The 22620-nt window shown below is 42.7% G+C and overlaps 1 protein-coding gene across 1 annotated transcript; it reads right to left on the bottom strand.

The window, feature by feature from the left end:
• Positions 1-16907: 16907 nt before the first annotated feature.
• On the bottom strand, positions 16908-19943 carry LOC147427957 (pentatricopeptide repeat-containing protein At5g27110-like). Its single transcript, XM_086497479.1, has 2 exons — positions 19754-19943; positions 16908-19669 (listed from the first exon to the last, which is right to left on the bottom strand). The coding sequence occupies exons 1-2, from the start codon at positions 19845-19847 to the stop codon at positions 17517-17519; spliced, it is 2247 nt and encodes a 748-aa protein (XP_086353605.1). The 5' UTR covers positions 19848-19943; the 3' UTR covers positions 16908-17516.
• Between the last annotated feature and the right edge of the window lie 2677 nt (positions 19944-22620).

The following is a 22620-nucleotide window of genomic DNA, read 5'->3' as shown; positions in this document are numbered from 1 at the left end:
CTTGAAAGGGCCTTCCCACTTAATTTGAAACTTCTTTTGGAAGGTGTTGTCCAGCTTACTATTGTACCGCAAAACCAATTCATGCTTCTTGATACCCTTACTTTTGACCTTTTCATTTATCTTTGCCAAAGCTTTATCCTGCATCTGCCCATAATGTTCCAATGCACTCATCCTATCCAGTTGAACCTCTTATAACTATAAGAGCCTCTCTTTGAATGCATCACTAGGCGGCCCAAGCAACTTCTCTAACATCTTGACCGCAGGCAACTCTACTTCCACAGGCAATAGTTCTTCCTTTCCATATACCAAATGAAATGGAGTAAACCCTGTACCTGTCTTCACCGAAGTACGGTAAGCCCATAATGCACTAGGCAATTCCAAATCCCAATTCTTTCCTTGGTGCTTTGTCACTTTTGAAAGAATTTTTACCAACTCACCATGAATCTTTCATTTAAGCCATTATACTACGGGTAATAAGGAGTGGTATGCTGGTGCCTAATCTTGATCTTCGTACATAAAAAGTCTAGTAGTTTAGCTCTAAATCCTGGCCCCTTATCCGAAAGTAGTTTTTCCCTTGCTTGTGATAGGTAACGGGCCTATTGCATCAATCCCCCACTTTTCAAACACATCAAACGTCATAATGGTTTTTCATAGCTCTGGCTTCAACACTCTCTTCCCAAATGCTTGACACCTATTGCAAGACCTACACCAATGGTGAACATCCTTGTGCAAATTAGGCCATACATACCCCTCTTCCAAGATCTTATGTAAGGTGATCTTTAAAGCAAAATGGCCACCACATGCGCCTTCATGATTCTCTTCCAACACTCTATAAAGCTCCTCCTGCCAAGGTACACGTCTCAACACGAGATCAACCCCTTTCATGTACAAGACATCACAAATCAATTTGTACATGTATGCTCTACGCACAAAGCCATACTTCTTAGACTTCTCAATGTCCTTCGGAATGATTCCTGTTAGCAAAAACTCCTCTTCTTGAGCCAAACTTTCCCTGCGATGATAAAGAGGTAAAGTGGTCCTCAACACAAATAGCTCCCCAATCATGCTTTGAGCCGCTTCATGTGCCTCTCCGTTTAGAGCACGTTCAATGTATCTGATGCTCCATGCTTTGAACTTTTTTAACAGGCCTTTAATCTTGAAACACACTTCCTTCAATGAGGGGTTCTTGCTCTTCCACACACCCAACACTTGCTTCACCACTAACAGGCATCACCTTTTATGCTCAACCTTCTAATCCCATGCTTCAAACAAATGTGTAATCCGGCTTCCAACGTAGCATATTCAGCCTCATTGTTACTATGTGCATCCAATTTGAACCCTCTCTTGCATACTAGCTTCCCCTCTGGATCATAAAGTGCTATACCCCCTGAAGCCGCATCATGGCTCTTTCTGTATGAGCCATCAAAGAACAAAACATGTGCATTGCTGATCTGTGGAACTTCTTCGACTACCTTTCTCACCACCTCTTCCTTAACAAGAAGGGGATTCTCCTTGTAAGTCAACAAATCAGCTAGGGTAGCTCTTGTACTGTCTTCCACTAAAAAAGAGAACTCAAAGTCTTGCAGCTCAATTACCCATTTCTTGACCACATTTGACATGTTAGCGCCATTAATTAACTGTGGCAAAAAAACGTAACTCGTCAAGAAAACAAAAGGTCGTGGTAGCAAGTAATGACAAAATCGTCGACAAGTAAATATTACATTGGCCATCACTAGCTCTACTTCTGAGAATTTTCTCTCTACTACCAACTTCACTCGGCTTGCACAATACGCTGGCCTCATATATGGCTGCCCTTCCCCTTTTTCAATAGCATGGCTCCAATGGCATCATCCCCTACTGATGGATTTACATAAAACAGGAGCATGCATGGCTGACAGACCCCCTAGCACCTCTTTGACCTCTTGAAGCACCTCTTCACACTTGTCATCCCATTGCAATGGATCATGCTTTGCCACTTGTTGTAATGGATAAAGGAGCTGTGAAGACAATGGAATAAACCATGCCATGCACTTCACTTTGTGTATAAAGGTTGCCAATTTCTTTGTACTCGTAGGTGATGGAAGAAGAATAATAGACTTAACCTTGTCTGGAATCAGCCTCAATGCCATTTTTTGACACCATATGGCCCAATAACTTCACCCTTGGCTGTGCTAGATGACATTTCTTTGGATTTAGTTGTCCTCCACATTCATCATATCGAGCCAATACCATCTGCAGCTTCTCATGGTGTTCAGCCCTACTGCTATAGACACAAAAGTCATCCATAAAAGCTTTAACACAACTACCAATGAATGGTTCCAATATCCAATTTTCTCTCTCTTGATAGAAGGATGGTCCATTTTCTCTCTCTTGATAGAAGGATGGTCCATTTGACAACCCAAATGGCAATATCGTGTAGCAATAACAGCCCCTTGGCGTAATGAAAGTTGTCTTTGTTCGGTCTTTAAGAGCAATCTTCAATTGAAAATAGCCTGAAAAACCATCACACACATTGTACCTCTCATAACCTGCCCATTGAATCCAAGATCTGATCGATGAATGGAAGAGGATATGGGTTCTTCTTAGTGGCTATATTTAAGCCTACTTCTTTGACAATTCAACCTTGGTTTGCATCAGCCCTTCAATCAATTCATAAGGCCCTTCACTTTCATCTTCAACCTCATTTGCAAATGCAACTAAACCAGACTCCTGGATTCCTTTGTCCATCAAAAGAAATGCAACATCAACATCCTCATCAATGCTGGTAGTACATAGTCTTCATCACTAGACTCATCCTCATCTTCATAAAGCTCCTCTAATCATTTCCTTGTGTCCATATTATATAGCTTCTTGGCACCTGTCTTTCCATAGAGGCTAATCGTACCATGTCTCCAATCTTGAATAGCTCCCACTGCACGTAACCATGGTTTTCCCAGTATAATAGGATATGCTCCCAACCCCACTGGCATCACATGAAAATCAACCACCGCCTTTGCATCATACGCCTCCACTTCTAAGCTCTTTACAACTCTACCCAAATATTTGCCAGTCTGATATGAAAGCCTGACACCCCAGTCACTGTGAGACCCAGCTTCTCAACGCATGAGTGTGTTATGACACATATTTGGGCTTTGTCATCAACATAACCTTGTCCCAATTTTTTTCTTTTGTGCCACATATCTACTATTGGGTAAATGTCTGGTAGCTCGTCCATTGCCAACACCTTTATTGAACCTCTCTCTGGCTCTTTCTCCATTGGGTTAACCATCCTCTTCCATTGTCTCTTTAGCTTAGGCACCATCTCTATAAGCTTCCCAAAAGTAACATCTGCCTTCCTGCTTGTTAGATCCTCCTTCAAGTCATAGCTTAATTGCCCATCCCCTAGTGGAAAATCTGAAACATGAAACTTGCGAACTCTCCTTTTCCTCTTGGCCTTGACATCCTCGCTTTCATGGCTCTTTCCCTTCTTCTTACTAGGACCTAGGGCACTTCTTCCTTCCTTGTCCTTTGTGGTCCTCTTCCCAATAGGCATCACTAATGTATCCTCTAGCGTTGATGCCTTCTCCAAGGTGACTACACTTATCACTTTTGTCTTTTCCTCTTGGGTTAATCCACTGGTTCCTTCCTCTCCCTTAATTTCGATGCCATAATCATTTGACCTAGTTAGCACCTATCTTGGCAATGGATACATGTCTCCTCCCATCCTTGGTGGCTTATCACATTGCGGGTTGATGTGGCCCAACTCTTCGCAATTATAACATGTGGGCTTCTGCCTCTAGAACCTACCATTGCTTTGACCAACACCATTCCTAGGCCTTTCTTCACCTCCTGGCTGATTTGCAAACCTCCCTCGACCTCGATTATTTCCCACTTGACCTAGTATGTTTAGGCTGAGATTCTTCATTAAATCTACCACTTGCCTCATGTCTTGCCTTAGCCCATCATCTTGCACTGTTGTAGTGACCACTGTTGGCATAACTTGAGGAGTAATAGAAACCACTGGTTCATGATGAACCCCTGGCATGCGACCTTGTAAAGAGTCCATAGGCTGAAATTCAGACCTCATGGGCAAAGACTCTACTCCTAGCTAGCTCATTTTCCTCAGCTTCCACTCTTTGTTCCTTGCCACCTCTAATGCATCTTCATATGTCCTAGGCTTCTTTAGCTCCACTCTCCACACGTATATTCTCCCAAAGACCGCAGCCAAGAATCTGTCCTTCTTCATCATGTCAGGTGGGGGTACTTGTGGTGCTAAGGCCTTGCACATCCGCTCCCATGCCAATGAAAACATACGTATGTATGCCTCTACTGGCTCACCTTCCTTTTGCACCAAACCCTGTACTTCTTGCCACACTTTGTCAAGATCTTCCGTCTTCACAAACTCCACTTCCAATCCATGCCTTAGATTGTCCCAACTCAATCTTACAGGTGGATCACCCACACGCAACTCCTCTTCAAATGCCTTGGACCAAACTCGTGCATCACTCTTCAAACGAATCTGGAGTTGGCGTAACATCTGTGCCGGATCATGAATCTGATTGCTAATACAGGCAACCTCCATCTTTTCCAAAAAGTCTTCCACATATTCATCACTTCTTCCATGAAATTCCGGATAAGAGAAAGCCATGGCTACCCAAGTTACAATGCTTTGAGAACCCCTTTGAACACATGTGCAAGAACCCAAAACTTTTGCTGACCCAATCCCCAGAAACTTCAATGGAGCTCAAACTTAGATAAGGACAAACACATGCACATCAAATGAGTTTTCATAGTTAATCATCGGAATTGGCAACAGGCAAAGGGCATTCCAGTGTCTCTCTTAATCTTCGTGGCCCGAACATAAAGACTATGCGTTGTTGGAAAAAAATCTTCCTGGACACATGAACATTTATCTGGATTCTTTGTGTTAAATGAAAAGGAGTGAAGTGAGGTCCATTTTGATCATCGATTAAAGCCAACCATGTAGCTCCCAAGAAGGCACATCTGACTTATCCTCTGATTTTGCCAGAATTTCAGTAGCATAACAGCATAAATGGTTCAAAAGACCAAAAACCAGCCATCAAAACTTGGAAAATTTTTGGCAGAGTTTCCCCAGAAGTAGAGCAGTAAGAACCCAAAATGTAGACTGTATATGTATGCATAACCTACCAACAATAGAACCTGAGCATCAAGTAGGAATCACTAGTACATATCATATGGTGAGGTCATGAAAAGGGTGCTCCAGCCACCTCTATCACCGAAAGGATCTCACATTTGAGAACCCCCCAGCTCAATAAAACCTCACGCTATCGACCCTCTCACGAAGTCTTATGCAAATCTTCTATAGTCAAGTCTCAGAAATGACTATCTTCGAGACCAAGTCTCAGAAATGGTTGGGACTGCCAAATAAAACCAAGTATGGCTCCACAAAGACGTACAATGGCAGTTTCCACAAGTAACGTACAATACCATACAATGCGCTCAAATAGGCGCCAAATGATGCATATCCACGGCAGCTGCAAGTGACTTCCACTTTCCAGTGTATCACTCTACTCCAGCTACCTGTACCTGTGTGAATCACCTGTACCTATCCATGTACCTGTCCCTGTAACCTATAACCTGTAATCCTGAATCTCGAAGCTTGAAGCTCGAAGCAGAAGGTACTCGAAGTAGATCCTCCGTGGGGGCGCCAAAAGAATGTGAGCGGGATGAAAACACACACAACGCCTCTATTATGACCCGACACACACTCTTGGGATGATACACACACACGCAGTATGGGACACCACTCGGCTTACACAACCCACTTGGCCGAGGAAGGGAACACACCAATGGAGTGAGAGGAGAGAGACTACCCATTTACCCACTCCACACAGAGAGATACACACACACAGACCCAAAAAACTCAGCTCAAAAGAGGAGAACTTCTGATGTTTAGATACAATTGAGATTGGGCCAACACCAATGGGGCAAATAGCTCACACAATATGGGTAAAATATGCCAGATACAATAACAAATTAGAGCAGAAGCTTTGCTAATAGGAAAAACTTACATAGCTAAAACAGCAAAAAAACAATGAGGAATTTGGCAAAATGGACAGTGCCATCACGTCCGGTGTCGTGCAGCTCTGCTCCCATGCTAAGAAATATGCCAAGAAGATGCAGATCAAGCTTATTGAAGGCCTACTTGATTAATGGTCAGTGATGAGGGCTTGATAACAAGCTAAGTTTAATGATTAATGTATGCCAGATGCGGCTTTAAAGGGCCAACTGATACCTTAATGATGCCAAAAAGGTCTATACTTGATGTGAGTGTAGATAGGATATTACGCTCTAGAACTGCAGTGCTTAAAGTGCTCTACCGGCCTGTCTTTACGGCTCGTCGATTGGAGCTACGGTGAAGAAGTTATGGCAGTTTGAAGTTAAGTCGATTGTAGATCTATACCGGATTGGGCAACTGCAGTTGGGTTGACAGAATTGAATTGAATGCATGGACTTGAAGTGCTCACTTTGTGGAGGGCGCCGGTCTTTTTAGATCAGTGATCGGAGTCCCGGTCGCCAAGATATTGGTCGATAAAGATTCACAGGGGACCGGTTCCGTACCAGTCCAGTTCGCTCAGTTGGTGTGCCATCTGGGAATTTTACAGCATCAGCAGGGTTTGTATGCGTTCTATGTAGTTTGAGAAGTCTACGGCTTGGCAGGCAGAGTCCGGTGTCAGTTGTCGGCAATGTTGAGCTGGGTTATTTTGGCATTATTCGGCATGTCGGTATGGACAATATTGTTAATCAAGGACTGCTGAAGAAAGATGTTGTGCTTGCCGATGTTTTAGTTGGTATGTAAGCCAAATGGGGTGTACCAATGTTGTTGAGTGCTTGGTATTGCTTGTGCAGCGTATAGGCTTAATGTGGCGCTGCTACGAAAACACGAAAAGCTCTTGATGAGCTCATTGTTGAAATGTCGGCTCATGGGGCATATTGATTGCGGGATATGCTTTGAGAGCCACCCGGAGATGTTGTGCTTGGCAGTGAATTGGCCGGCAAGTAATTCAAGTGGGGTGCCCTAGTGGCCGCCCGCGATTGAGGAAGACCGCCCAAGCTATGCTTTTAAGACCGGCCGCCCACCCAAACAAAGTGTGGTCGCCCATTAAGTAAAAAAAAAAGAGGTTTTATTGAACCCAATGGGAAGCCAAAGAATGGCATGGCGTGAAGACCAGGGACGAAGGCGCAAGCGAGGGAGATGCACTCGTAGCGCGCGGTGTAAAGCTCAAACGAGCCCGCTGAAGAAACGAAAAACACTCAGAAGTGCCTCGCGATCGTGTTTGGTGCTACTCTCGGCGAAATCCAAGCTGTTCGATTTTGGTCTGCCACGTCATCAAGAGGCTATTCCCATTAGCGACATTGCTAATGGGATGCCGAGAATAGAAATGCTTTTTCACCATGCAATATAAAAAAAGGAGGGGCGTGTGATGTAGGCTCTCCATGGTGTAGCTCTCTCTTCATGGGATGGCTCTCTGCATGGGGTAGCTCTCTCTTCATGGGATGGCTCTCTCCATGGTGTAGCTCTCTCTTCATCGGATGGCTCTCTGCTCCAGAGATAATCAAGCTAATTAAGCTCTTAAGCCGCCTCCTGATATCTTCAATCTCTTAAGCTCGGAAGCCTCCTCCACATAATCTCTGAAGCTCCTCCTCCTCAAGAGCCCATTAATCTTAAGATCTACTCCTCCTCATGAGCTAATTATTATTAAGCTCCTCCTCATAATCTACAAGCTCTTAAGCTTTAGGAGGACGCCCTTAAGCATTTCTTAATCTCTCTCGAATCTCTCAAGCTTAAGTGAGAAGCCTCCCTAAACCTACTCGGATGCCAAGCCATGAGCCAAAGCACTTACTCACTAAAGCCAAAACTCTCGTTAATCAAGCTTAAGCCGATTTCGTAATTTCGGTTGCCAAGCCAAAGCGGAGCTTAACCTAAACCGAGCTTCTAAGCCATCATTAACCATTCGAATCAGGGAGCAGAAGGCAGAGTAAGCAGAGTTTCATCGTTTTCTTGTTTAAGCACCTGATTCAAGCCAGATTTCTTCTTGTAAAGAGCATTTAAGCTCCATTAGTGATCGATTAATCATGGATTTTTTCAATTAACTGGGGATTAAATGGACTGCCTGTTTTAAATACTACTATCGATAAATTGTATCTACTACACCTTGTTTTCCGCACCTCTCACAGCCAGGGGCCCGGTGCCTTCCCGGCTCACCTTTCGTACAATTATACCCCGACACCAGAATGGCCCAAAACCCCAGTCTACAATGTCCAAGTGCTCAAATCCGACCTCGGATGAGCAGTTTATGGCTAAAACAGGCTCCAAAAACAGCAAAAACAAAGTTGCGGCTATTCTTCCTCTTCTCTCCACGTTTTTTCTAGTCTTCTCTCAGGTTTTTCAGTTCCCACACCTAGCTTTATTACTTGGGCACCCTTGGCCTTTTAGTTGACCTCAAACGGACCCCGAACAGGCCAAAAAGTGGCCTCGCAGTGCATAGTTGTCACCCTGCTGCATCCATCCGCACACCTGGCACTCAACTTTTTCCATAATGCATCCCACAATCACGTGAAGTGGCCCCACAAAATTTTCCTCATGATGATCTTTCTACTTAATTATCACAAGAAAACACCCACGTTGTGTCCATACTTATCCACGTGCAAGTATTGGCCCCATTCGACCTCCTGACGCCACTAGATGCCATCTGACGCACCTGCTTACCTCACATGGTTGGCCCGCGGATAGCTTCCTCGAGAAGTTTTACGCACCACCAACTCCTCGTTATTATAGAAAAACACATTGGTACTGGTGATGATGAAAATCGATGCACTATGTACATGTTGTCCTACATGTACACATGTGGGCCCCACGTAACCACCTAGCTCTGGAAAATGGGCAATCCTTTATTCGATGCACCATGCATGTGTATGTACATATGCGCAATCACTTCTTCCAAAAAACTCCTGACAACGTCATCCATCTTTGTTCTTGGATTCGGTTATTCTTTATCCGTGCCTCGTAAGCTTTGAGAAGTGCGTCTAGAGGTTCATTCACTTTTTCAACTAGTATAAATCCTCTCAAACTTGCACTTTTTGGTTCCTTATTCTTCTCAAGCTCTGCCTCAGGGGTCTCCTTTCCCTTGTTGACTTCCCCTTCTAGTTTCCTCAGTTTTTCCTTGGTTTGTTTCAGCTCTTCTGCTAAGGAATTTTGTTCTTGTTGCCTTCCATGTGTTTTGTTGACTTTTTTGTTCAAGACTAGGTGCATCCGTTCTAGGTTGCTCAATTATTGGTCCCTCCATTGCCTTTTGAGCTTGCGCTCTTGTGACAACCTGTATAGATATCACCATTTCATTTTTGGAACCACTACTTGATGAGATTGCCTCTAGCATGTTCAACATTGTTTTCACCATTTTGTTTGGGTTTTTTTGGGAGCTCACTAATCAAATGAGTGATGCCACACTTCTGGACAATATACATTCACTCTAATGATCTTTGTATGAGGACAATCTTTCATAAGGTGGTCACCACCACATTTTTAGCATGGTCCTAATGGTTGTCAAGGAGTTCCTAGAGCCTCTCTCTGTTGATAAGCAGGTCTTTGTCCTGCTAAGCCACCATTGGCTATGAGCAATCACGTTCTCTCATCTTAGTTGTATCTGCCCTCTCCCGCAGCATGAGCTGCTATTGGTGGTCCAACATTCCCAATCATGCTCCAAGGTTCCGACGCTTTCGGCTCTTCAGGTGGATAGTATGTTGAACTAGCCATATATCCACTAGGCTCTTCATAATATGCGGGCACATGCACTAAGTCTTTTTTCTCCAATTCTTCTACATTAGGTGCATACCTGATGCCTAGTGGTCTTGCTCCTAGGAGAGGTGGTTGTTGCCCCAAAATTGGTTGTGGACGTTCCACCCCTACTGGGCCTAGCAAATTCCTGATGTATACCTAGGCATTGGTGGTACTTGAAGAGGTGCTACCTGGGCTGGTGGGGCATACTGTTTCTCTCTTACATATCCTTTATTGTAGTAACACTCTTCCGTCACATGATTAGTCCATTGTTTCTCGATGGCACACCACTTGGGATACTTAGCCTATGGCTTAGCAAATGGGCTTATTCTTTGAGCACTTCTTCAATAAGTTGCTCTTGACTTACAACTGCCTTGCTCTTTTGTGCTGATTTTGTAGACTTTGATGATCCACAATGCTGTGATGACAAATCATCATCTATGTATTTATAGTCACCTTCCTTGTAGACAACACAATTGTCTGCTAGGTATAGAGCTTCTTTGGTCAACTTGTTTAGAGTTATGCTCTTTTTTATATGCACATTCTTTTGAAGGTCTGAATTCCTCGGTCCTTGGATGAATATCAACATAAGTCTCGACTGCATTGGTAACTCTTCCACAGGGTAGAATTTGACGTAGATTTTTAGCCTTAAAGCTGCTTTTTGTACAAATTCTCCTTCTTTTTGCTTGAACTTATGGATTTGCAAGACAGTATTGTTGGCTATCCCTCTTTGAGAAAATTCCTCGATAAACTCTTCAAATGCGTCCTCCATTGTACATTTCAACGGAATCAAACCAGGTGGCGGCATCCTCCTCTAGAGTTAACCCAAACCCTACGAACTACATGAGAAAGTCTAGGACTTCCTCAGCTTTAATGACGCGCACAAATGCTGCCATGTGATCCCTTGGGTCCCTGTTTCCCCAATATATTTTTTTTAAAGCCATTTTTGGACTTGATAAGGTCTGATCCTACAATGATCCATCAATCTAAGCATAGGATCTCCAATTCCTCCTTGATGAGCTCCTTCTGGTCTCAGATATGGTATGTGTTCCTTACCTAAGGGTGCTCTTAATCCATAATTCTTGATTGGTCTAGCAAGTGGTCGTTCCTCTACTCGAACTCTTTCTTCCCAATGTAGTGTCTGAGTTCTGGTTGGATTTGGCATTCTCGTTCTACTCTCATTTTGGAATTTTTGATGGAGTGGTGGTTTTGGTGGTGCTTCTAGCCTTGACATGGCTTGATATCCATCCCCTGTTATGTTTAGGTATGGTGTTGTAAACTGCTGAATCCATGCTTGAAATGATAGTGACAAGGCTTGTGAGTTTTGAGGGTTGGGAAATGGATGTCCTTTCGATTGCGATGTGGTGTCGTAATTGTCAGAGAAGGGATTTGTAGATTTGCTAGGGGTTTCTAGCTTTTGCTTCTCCTCAAAAGCCTGTGCCAACAAATCTGGTGTTATCACTCTCCCTATATCTTCTGGATGAATTGGCTCGCATTCTCGTCCATACTTATCGACAAAAATGATATGGGTTCCAGTTGTAAGACTTTGTCTTTCTCAATTCATTCACATGGGGTTCTATGCACCGTAATATGAGGTGATTCTCCCCTCCCTGTGCTTGTCAATCCCAATATTTTCATGAATTGTAGCCACTCTTACTACTCTCTTATAATGAATGTAGAAGGCACCAAGAAGAGTGAGTTTAGGAGGCAATTATTGGGTCTCCATAACTACCTTCCCTTTTGCTACATTGTCTCCATATCAATTGTAATTTTTTGGGTCTTTGACAATGAGGTAGTGGTTTCCCTCCTCATTGTGGAACCTATCACCATCGTCGTTTACCATGATTACTGACAATCCTCTCGTTGGCCGTTCTCAATATAGATGCAATGGCATCCTTGAACATCAACATACACTAATGCTCCATGGGTGTTTGTTCCCTTTAAGAATATTGCCATGTATTTTGGTATGTTTAAAAGGTTTTGGGAGGTGCTACCCCCCATGGTCCCTTACTATTGGAGATATCTGAGTTGTTGGTTAGACATCCACTAATATGATCCACCATCGGAAGAGGTATCAATATCATTGCCCTCTTCTATGATTGGTGCTAGTGGATCTATCCTTGCTTGGTTTACACTCTCTTATGTCGACACTAAGCTAACTTGGTCTCCTACCACTCTCTGGTCTCTTTGAAGATATCTACCAGATCTCAAATTCATCAAATCTTTTACATAAACAACTATCAACCCAAACCTCTTACCTTAAAAGTCTGCTTGCAGCTGCTCTTTGCTCTAATTTTCTTTCAAACCACGTTTTTGAATTGTAAAGTACTTTGAACTCCACAATGATCACCAACCTACAGGATCCTTGGTCCTGGCTATTTGTACAAAACTTTCTTTGCAATTCTTTGTCAAAGTAGTGATTCTCACTTAAGTACTCTATCGTGTTGGTCGGTTAATCCCAACCAAACAATTGTTTGGTTGGTTAATCCCAACCAAACAATTGTATATAAATACTTGATTCCCTATGAGAGTTCTATACACTGATCTAATGAGGCAAATGGGATCCGAGGGTCACAAGGAAAGTTCTTGGACAGTCAAAATCATTATCTGAGTCCTAAAATGAGCCTTCAAACTTCATACACATATGATGTCTAAGTGCTCAAAATTAGCCCAAACTTGAAATTTAGACTCTCCTTGACGTGCTTTGTTTAAATCCAGTCTTACTTTGTGATTCAGACACCTGTAGGCATGTCAATCTTCCCTAATTCTACCTTAGTTGCTATCAGTTTCTCTAGGAGGTCTTATGACCCAAGGATAATCCAAATTGGATGAAACTTGGTCTCTAAGATTTTTTTGTGGTGTTAAACACTCTGGTATGCTTTGATGTCAGCTCTGGTCTCTAAAAATGATCATACGTGTATGATGTCTATCTGAGGTGACACTTAGTCCAGAGGTCTTCCACCACACAAGCAAATCACATCAGCTTTCAAAACTCAATTTTCAACAGTTTTTGTGCTAGATATGATCAATTCAAGCATTCACTTTACCTAGATTTATCTCTTGGCGTTTACAAGCCCAAAAATGCTCCAAATTCAATGGAATTTTTCCTATTTTCTTCTTAGCGTCTCTAGATCACAAGGGTGCACTCACATGTGTCTTTTGTCCCCAAATCTGGCTTCTCAGACATCATACATGTATGATGTCCAGTTGGTCAGATTGAAGTTCTATTTCTACACTCGGTGCTCCTTGATGTGTACAACATCCACATGTGCTCACAACAAATTTTGGAAGTCAAACTTGCACAAATTCACCACTTTTTGACAAGGAATTCCCCAGAAAGAGTAAAATCCTCTCAATATTCAATCTATAGGTCCAAATAAAGTGAAACTTGGTGTATGTACTCAACACAACTTGCAAAATATGGGTATAAAGTCAAAAGGTCACTTTGGCTGCAAGATTCACTCCTCAGACATCATACGCATATGATGTCTGCTGATGGATTTTTGGTCCAAAATTTATCCACAAGCATCCCCAAGTCTCTTGCACTAGTTTTCAAGCACTTTTACCAATTTTCATGCAAAGATATACTCAGAATCACAAGTTTCCCTTTTTTGTTGTTTTCGACACTCCGTCTTTTTTCTTTTGGGTACTAAGTGAAAACTTTAGTCTCAAGGTGTACTTAGGGTAAAACATCCCTTTTGAACACTCTGGTGTAGCCTGTTTTGATATGCGTATGATTTCTAGAGTTGCAGAATTGCAAGTTTTCTCAACAGACCCCTTGCATATGCTTTCTTATAAGCTCATCATCATTCGATCATGCACATATATTCCAAAAAGCTTGTTTGTTGCATTTTCCCCCTTAAAAATCAAACTTTTCTAGGATTTTAAATGCAAACAAGCACACAAGAAAATAAATCTGTAAAAGCTCTAGATCATAATCAACATGTCCTATCTACAACTACTCCTACACATCATATGGGGTGTTGCATTTATGATTAGAAAAATGCTTCACTGCCTCACACGGACTAGCTATTTCTTTTATCACCTCACAAATCAATCACACACCATCAACACTTAAACACGACTAATACTACCTATGGCATAAAATCCAGGCAAGTCACACACTCCCTAGTACCTCTGCTAGATCTCAAGAGTCCAACTCCCAGATCCTACCTAAAATCAAATAACAAGACTCTGGAGAAGCAGAGGGACTTCTACCTTGTAGGACTAGTCTAAGGTCACCTACCTAGGGCTCTCCTTCCTTGGAAATGGCACCAATGCTGGCCGATATGCCACGAGCAGACGCTAGCATAGCGAGAACTAAACCAACATACCAAAATGTCAGCCAAGGACGTAGCTTGACCCGCATGCGTGTGGAAGCAAATAGTTGGTTTTCATTCACCTGCTCAACCTTCTAAGATAATCACTACTTGAGGAAATCAAATCCAGACATTCTATGTGCTCCCGCTACCAAAATCAAGACCAAAAGTCCTTGAATCGCCTCGAAACTTATAGGGAATCCTCTACTTACCAAGAGGTCACTACGATAAGGACTCTAACCCCATATCCTGCAACCACATGGTGCAACAAATGTGTATGAATTAGGCAGTCTATTACAGGTCACCAATTCTCAACTTGTATGATCCTAATGTGTAGTTCTACTCATCATGAACCTACTGGTATGAAGAACTCACAAAACAAGACTCCTAAAATAGAGGCCAAGGGTCTATATAGGGGTAAGGATGGGCGAGATGAGCATGCAGCAATTCCTCTGTCCTTTCATGATGTGTCCCAAGGACTCCAAATTTAAATGCAAGTCATGATAATGGAGACTAGATTGATTCGGACCAAATCCTTGATAAAGAGTTTGGTACAACCTCCCTCAATACTCTAGATGCAAGAAGGATACAAGCAAAAAATGCAACACTTTATAGTGATCCTAGACCATGTAGATCTTGGAGAGTGAGAAATCATGTAACATTGTTTGATGTATGATAGCTATTTGGCTTGCCATTGTGCATAAATAGCAAAGGTTATGCAAGATATAAAACCCGCTTATTTTGAAGATGCTATTGCAAATGCAAAGTGGAAGCAAGCTATGGATGAGGAGATGGTTGCTCTTCATGAAAATGAGACATGGACTTAGCTCCATTGCCATGATGCAAGAATGTGATTGATTTCAAGTGAGTATACAAAATGAAGTATAATGCCCGACTAGCAAAGTGAGTAGGTACGAGTGAAGATTGATAGCAAGAGAGGTTATACCCAAACTTCTAGTATTGATTATAAGATGTCAGTCCTATGGCTAAGATGGCTACCATTCATGTTATTATTATAATGGCTGCATCAAAGGGTTGGATTTTGCATAAGGGAGATGTTAAGAATTCGTTCTTGCATGGTGACCTAGAAAACAAGGTGTGTATGGAGCAGCCACATGGATATGAGGATGTGAACAAATGCAAGTTTGTATGTAAGCTGAAAGAAGGAATTTAAAAGCTGAAGCAAGCACCAAGAGCTTGGCATAAAATGATCATGTCTTATTTGGTTACTACTAGTTTTCATATGGCTAAAGTGGTTCACTCTTTTTATGTGTGGGAGAATGAGACAGGTATTGTGATTGTATCCATCTATATGGATATAGCTGCATGATTTGATTGTTGGAGGAAATCATGAGGCTCAAGTTGATCATGCAAAAAGCCTTTTAACGTAGAGCTTTGATCTGAAAGATTTGGAAGAGCCGTGATACTTCATAAGTATTGACATTATTTCCACAAAAGATGCCATATTATTATCACAGAGAAAATTTACGATAGCATGCTAGCAAAGTATGGTATGGATAATTGTAAGAATATTAAATGCCCTTAGATGTACGGCGCAAGCCAATGTGGGTGATGTGCTTCCCTTTACAAAAAGATCGTGGGTAGTTTTATCTTCTAGACAATCCCACGATCAAATTTGAGTTACAAGGTTGGGTTAGAGAGCCAGTTTATGCAGCCTCCTACAAAGCCACATTTGAATATCGTGAGACATAGATTGCACACCTTGGATTACGTATTCTTATGTGAGGTTGGTATGGAGTTGCAGCTACATGGGTGCACAGATACATATTGGGTTGGTAGTCTACTCGATCGATGATCTACCAATGAGCTCTTGTTTTCACTTGGGAGTGATGATATCACATGAAGTAGCAAGAAGCAATCTATGGCTCCTTTGTCGAGTACAAAAGCCAAGTACAACGGTGCTACAATGGTAGCATGGCTGAAATTTCTAATGATTTGGTCTACCTATCAGAAGTGGCGGCCCTCATCTTGCTAGCTCGATCATTAGCACTCACATTCAACATGGCACAATCTCTCAATTATGTTATATTTCCAGTTATGTTTTGTGTACCTTCCAACCTCGTTACATGAGGTGAGGCTCACTTCTTTCACTCGGGGGCTCGTGTGTATAATCTCTCCTACAAAATGGAGAAAAAGGATGGATGGCATTGCTGTTGCAACCTCCTTGCAAGGACTTGAGAGTTTCCATGAGCCATGATTGAGAATCTTGGCTCTTGCATGTGGATGTGTCAAGTATGTTCTTGGGGTACATCTTGTTATATATAAATTGATGTAATGTTAAGACACCATGTTCCTCATTGTTATATGTATACTCATGGTTCTCTCCCTTTAACTTCCAAAGACCATCTATAATGCATCAAGGCCCTCATATACCGGACTCAATACTTTAAAACAAGCCTTAGTGTAAAAGACTTAGCGAAAAAGAGAGTTAGGCATACATTTGAAATTCTATTATTTCCTATACTTATTGGACCTACCTTTTCTTTTGTTTTTAATTTGTCAATGGATCCCTTCATTTTCATTCTAAGAGCCTTAACATGACTTTGACCTCCTTTTCACTTATTGCTTTAATGGCAAAATGAACCTTCACCTTGTTTGATCTACCAGATTTTTGGCTTCTCACTTTCTACGAGGCCATGAAGTGAGGTCAAGCACTCTAGTCCTCCGCAATCTTCTCCTTGATTTTGAGGAGGTTTTATGATCCGGTTGATTGTTGATTGAGCTTCTTACAAGGCCTATGCAGAGGAATTCCAGCCGACTGGATAATGGACTGTGCTTTACACGTGTTCCAACAAGGGATGACCCCTTGTATGTAGGTTTTCACCAACCTTTTGAGGAGTGCCTTGTTCCCTTCATACACGTGCATTTCTGCAGCCAACATGAGTGCGGAGAACACTTGCACTTTCCAGCAGAGGTATCTTTTGGGTTGTGATTTACAAGGAGAGTTTTTTCAATCAAAATCAATAATATTCCCTAGAGACTTGATGGGGACCATGAACTGCTGAGTTGATATAGAAGAAATTCCATGGGAATTCTCCTACTATCTTCTCTTGCTAGCAGCTCGATGGCATTGATCATCGGACCTAGAGGGCACGGTGGTGTAGACTTACAACCTAGCGGTATTGTGTTGCCCACATTTGATGGGCCCTTTTTCCGTTCCTGGTCCTGGGTCTTTGCAAGAAAGATTTTGTAACTCCACAAGCGAATTCAACTACTCTTTCTTTACATGGCAGACAAGTAGCTGTAGATCGCCACAATGGTGACCCAGAATTGTTGAAAGCCGTTTGCCCTTTAGCCTGTTAGCCTTGCTTCATCAAGGCCCTATAGCTCCAATCCACCCAGTAAAGGACGATGACCCATATGTATCCTCATCATCATCATTAGCCAAACTCTAGTATTTGCTCTGACGCCCATTTTCCACAAACACTATCACCATGTGTTCTGCTCACTGCCTCCAATGCAGACCATAAACAAACATCTGGCAGAAATGGAACCTTGTACACAAAGCTTTGTGCCTCTGCTAGCTGCCCTGCTCGGCCAAAAAGGTCAATAATACAAACGCAATGCTCTAGCAGAAGCCGTATGTAGAGACTACTTGCTACGTAACAAAAACAACAAATGCCCTCATCAACCATGCCAGCATGGCTACAAGCAGAAAGCAAGCCCACAAAGGTGAACTCATCTAGCTGTATACATTCTCCTTGCAGTCTAAAAAAGCATAAAAGGGCTTCTCCCCCATGGCCCCCATAAGCGAAGCCACTAATCATGGCATTCCATAAAACAATGTTTTCCAACACACCTAAACTTTTGAAAACAGAAAAGGCATCTGCCAAAGCACCACACTTGCCATACATGTTGACTATTGCACTCCTTACTGCTGAATTCAGCACATTTCTTTCAAAAGAAATCCACACATGAAGCATTCTACCTTCTTCCAAGGCAATCGAATCGGCACAAGCACCCAAAGCAGTCGCAATAGTCACATCATTGGGCTTCACATGCTGAAGCTGCATTTGTTGGAAGAGTTCAACAGCTTGTCGATTGAGTCCTCCCTGCCCATATGCTGCTATCATGCATGTCCATGTCACAACGCTATAGGACCGCATCTTTTTGAAAACAGCAATAGCATCTTCCAAAGCATTGCATCTACTGTAGAATGTGATAAGCGTGTTGCTTACCACCACATCTGGCTCATGTCCTTCCTCTACAATATGTGTGTGAATCAGCAAACCAATATTTAAGTTCACGACCAATGCAGAAGCACTCAATACGTTTGCAAAAGTAACCTCGTCCAGCTTAAGTCCCTTCTGGAGCCCTTGATAATAAAGTGACAGAGCCTGCCAATAGCATGTTTGATCTACGCATGCTGCAATCATGGCATTCCATACAGAAGTCGCATTCAATTTCACATCTTTAAAAACAAGCCATGCATATTTTATTGAACCACACTTGCCATACATGTTTATAAGCGCACTTCCAATGTCTACATCTAGCCTGGAGTCCCCAAAACAAACACATGAATGAATTGCTTTGCCCTCTCTGAGGAGCAATTTGTTAGCAATTGCACTCAAAGTGCTCTGAATTGTAAGTTTATTTGGTTGTATGCCCTCTTGTTGCATTCGTCTGTACAGATCAAAAGCAACCTCCCCTTTTTCTAACCGAGCATAAGCAGAGATTAATGATGTCCATGATGCAACATCGTATTGACTTAACTTGTGAAATGCAAAATGAGCAGATTTCAGGTCATTACTCTTTGCGTACATATTGATTAGTGTCGTTCCTACAGTCAAGCTTGACGCAAGCCCACATCCACAAATAAGGACATGTATGAGGCGACCAGTTTTCAGGTCTACAAGCTGACTACATACACTCAGAACATTGATGAAAGTAACGTCATTTGGTAGCCCACTTTCCAGATACATTCTCTGGAACAAATGGAGGGCTTCTTTACTCTTCACATGACGAGCATAGGCAGTGATGAGAGTATTCCAAGTCACTACATTGCGTTGGAACATCCGATCAAAGAATAAACGAGCCTCGTCTACAGAATAGACATTAATGTAACCACCAATCATGGTATTCCAAGATATGATGCTCGGGCGAGGCATCCCATCAAACACAGCACATGCATCTGACATAGTGCCAAACTTGCTATACGCTCTCAAAACAAGATTGACCAAGAAAACATCACCTGTAAGACCAGCTTCAACCATGTAAGCATGGGTATACTGACAATCTCGGAGCGAACCTTGCAGTGCAGATGCGATGTCTGGTTCATTTTGAAGTTCAGAAGTCATGTTACTGATGTAATTGTTGGTGGTTTGCAGATGGGTAAAGGGGATATCCCTGCTGCATGCACCGGCATGGCATAGACGAGAAGCAGACTTGAAAGAATGCATGCTTTTATCAGTCGGCGTGGGTCTCGGCCACTGGGATGCACAGCACCATGTTTGAAAGTGTTGCAACATGAAACGGAAACCGGGCGGCCAGACAGAGGAGTTTGTAAAGGCGTACAAAGCTTTAATGGAATCATCTGTAGGTAGAACGCAACGTGATGTGAGTGAGGCATTGTTTTGGATGCCCTTGATGAGCTTGTGGAAATGGGAATATAGCCTACCATGAGCCACAGTTGCGGAGGGCCACTTGAGCTCGCGCCACACCGTATATCTTCTGAAGTTCTGCTTTCTGGAGGCCAACCAGACGGCCGGCATTGTTCGGTGTTCGGTCTGTGGCGCGACATGGAGACGGTAACCCTCTGCAGCAAGAGGCCAACCACTAATACTTCAAATTTTTGAATCGTCTCTGGCTTTGGGGACCTTTAAGTAGTCTTTTTCCCTAGACGGCGGACCTGTGTGTAATTGACACGTGATGAGGGTGGAGGGATCAACGGCCGGCATTTGATCAGAGGAGGGCGATTTGGACGGTTGGATCTCTGCGCAAAGGGGGGGCAGGCTTTTATACACGCGGCCCCACATCTGCTTCAGCGACACGCGCTAGGCAGGTTGGATAGAGTCCCGGCTCTATGGAGGGGGAGGTCGGGGGGGGGGGGGTTCAATGGTCACCCGCTACGTGATCGAACCCTAATATTTCTTATTCAACAAAACTCGATCAATGACATAGATCCTTCTTGAAGAACCCTATCTTCCACGTTCTTTGTGTCCATTTGCACACCTTCCCTGTCAAGCCTCTAATTGTCGGGCATTCTATGTACAGGTGGGCACACCCTAACAGACTCGATACCACGTGCCTGAATCTTGATACCTGTTGGTAGAGCCCCCCACAACACCTTCCACATGAAAACCTTCATAAAATGAGGCCACTTTGGATTCCAAATGTTCTTCATGACCTCAAACCATCGAGCTTCCAACCATTATATCTTCCATTGTTTGTTCAAGGGCCGCTTCATGACTAAGGTACTTGAGGTTATTTTCATGCTTGATGACTAAGGTGCTTGAGGTGCTTCATGACTAAGGTGATTGAGGGGCTTGAGTCATTCCAAAGTCAACATGATCCCTACACAAGAGGGGGCAAGCCCTAGAAGTAGGAGCAAGAGAGAGTATACTCACACACACTCTCAAGGCAAGCCATGACTTAAGGTGATTGAGGGGCTTGAGTCATTCCAAAGTCAACATGATCCCTACACAAGAGGGGGCAAGCCCTAGAAGTAGGAGCAAGAGAGAGTATACTCACACACACTCTCAAGGCAAGCCATGACTTAAGAAGCAACAAGGACACATGTCAAGCACCTACACATTCTGCCCTCACATAGTGCCTAAAGCCTATTGGTTGGCCTCTAAGGGGTCCAATGAGAATTTAGTTCAATTAATTAATTTTTCAAGCATTATTCCAGCCTTCACTCTCATAGGGGAAAGGAGGGCACTTGTCCAAATGCTACCCTTGTTGCTTGATATGCCTAATGCATGTGATTGGCTAGGCTAGGGGAGGTCCAATCAAATCTCACATGGAGCTAGAAGAGAGGGTTGACCCAAGCAAGGAGGGGGGTAGCTTGCCCATATACTCCCTCTCACACTCTCTCACACACACACTCATTCTCATTGTGTGTTGAGCAAGAACTCCACCTCCTTCTCCAAGCTTGAGAAGTTGAGAGCCTACACCAACAAATCTTGGTTATGGAATGCAAATCCAACCAAGAGCCATGCTTCAAAGCAAAATCTTGTCATCTTCTTCATCTCCATTACTATGCTACTATGCTATGCTAAGCTACAAGAGTAATGACAAGTGAGGAAACTATTTCTTTCACGTATGTTTCTTCTTCTTCCCTCACTCCCTGCTAGCTTTCTTCACCTTTGAAGGTGTTTGAGGTCTTGGGATTGAGGCCGAGGATATGTTAATGCTTTTGCAATTTAGTTAAGGGCATAATTTTGGTGTATGAAGTCTACCATCTTCATTGCCCAGCGAGGTCTCAAGGAACACAAGCTTGTATTGTACCAAGTCTCTCTTTATGGGGGAATCTATAATACAAAAGCCTTTTGGAGGGGGGACTGACTCCAAGTAAATCCGGTCCTTAACTGTTGTCAATTTCTCTCTCTCTCTCTCTCTCTCTCTCTCTCTCTCTCTCTCTCTCTCTCTCTCTCTCTCTCTCTCTCTCAAGTATTGTTCATGCCAAGCTAATTAGGTGTAATGTTCATTTTGCTACCTTTAATCAATTACTCTTCTTATGCCCTTTAAGAATTTTTTTAAAGGAAATGCTCACTATTGTTATTTGAATTCCGCTACAATCAATGTCATAGACATATTCCATTACATTGGTATTCGAGGAAAAGCAGCAATTTTGTGCGAGTATGTCTACTCACAACAGCCTAGTACTATCACCGAAGTCATCCACCACACTATGGTTGCTTCTCGCATTAATTTCCAACAAGGGACTAAAAGGAATGTCAAGCCCATGGAAAACAAAGACCGAAATGATTCAAGAGGGAAGAACAATGCTCAAAGTTCTTCCCAAGGCAATTCCAACAACAACAACAAGACCAAGGAGAAAGGAGTTACAAAGGTAAAACTAAACTCTCTCCTGAAGAGTTAGAGGCTTTTTGAAAGGATCATAAATGTTTCAAGTGTGGGGAGCAAGGGCATGATAACTATCAAAAATAGATTTCTCGTACCGCGGATAGAAGATCTGTTGGATAAGCTACAAGGCTCTACCTACTTCAGTAGGATTGACCTAAAAAGTGGCTATCATCAAATAAGGATAGTTAATGAAGATATTGTAAAGACTGCTTTTCACACAACGTTGGTCTTTATGAATATCTTGTCATGCCTTTTGGCTTGACAAATGCTCCGACCACATTCAACCGCCTAATGGAGAAAAAATTTAGGCCCTACCGCAAGTTCACTGGAGTATTCTTTGATGATATCATCATCTACTCCAATTCTCTCGAGAAACATACGCATATCTCCAGTTAATCTGTCACGCTTTGAGGGAGAATACTTTTCATTAACCAAAAGAAGAGTGAATTCTTCAAG

Source organism: Adiantum capillus-veneris, chromosome 23 (assembly GCF_014529385.1).
Source record: "Adiantum capillus-veneris isolate H3 chromosome 23, ASM1452938v2, whole genome shotgun sequence".
Lineage (NCBI taxonomy): Eukaryota > Viridiplantae > Streptophyta > Polypodiopsida > Polypodiales > Pteridaceae > Adiantum > Adiantum capillus-veneris.
The sequence above is the reverse complement of the archived record's forward strand: the minus strand, read 5'-3'. Positions and strand labels throughout refer to the sequence as shown.

Bases quoted from the DNA above. Each gene is read 5' to 3' on its own strand.
- LOC147427957 (XM_086497479.1), bottom strand. From the start codon at position 19,847: ATGCCGGCCGTCTGGTTGGCCTCCAGAAAGCAGAACTTCAGAAGATAT. The intron at 19,670-19,753 runs GTAGGCTATATT...TTCTACCTACAG, and splicing joins CTCCGCAACTGTGGCTCATG to ATGATTCCATTAAAGCTTTG.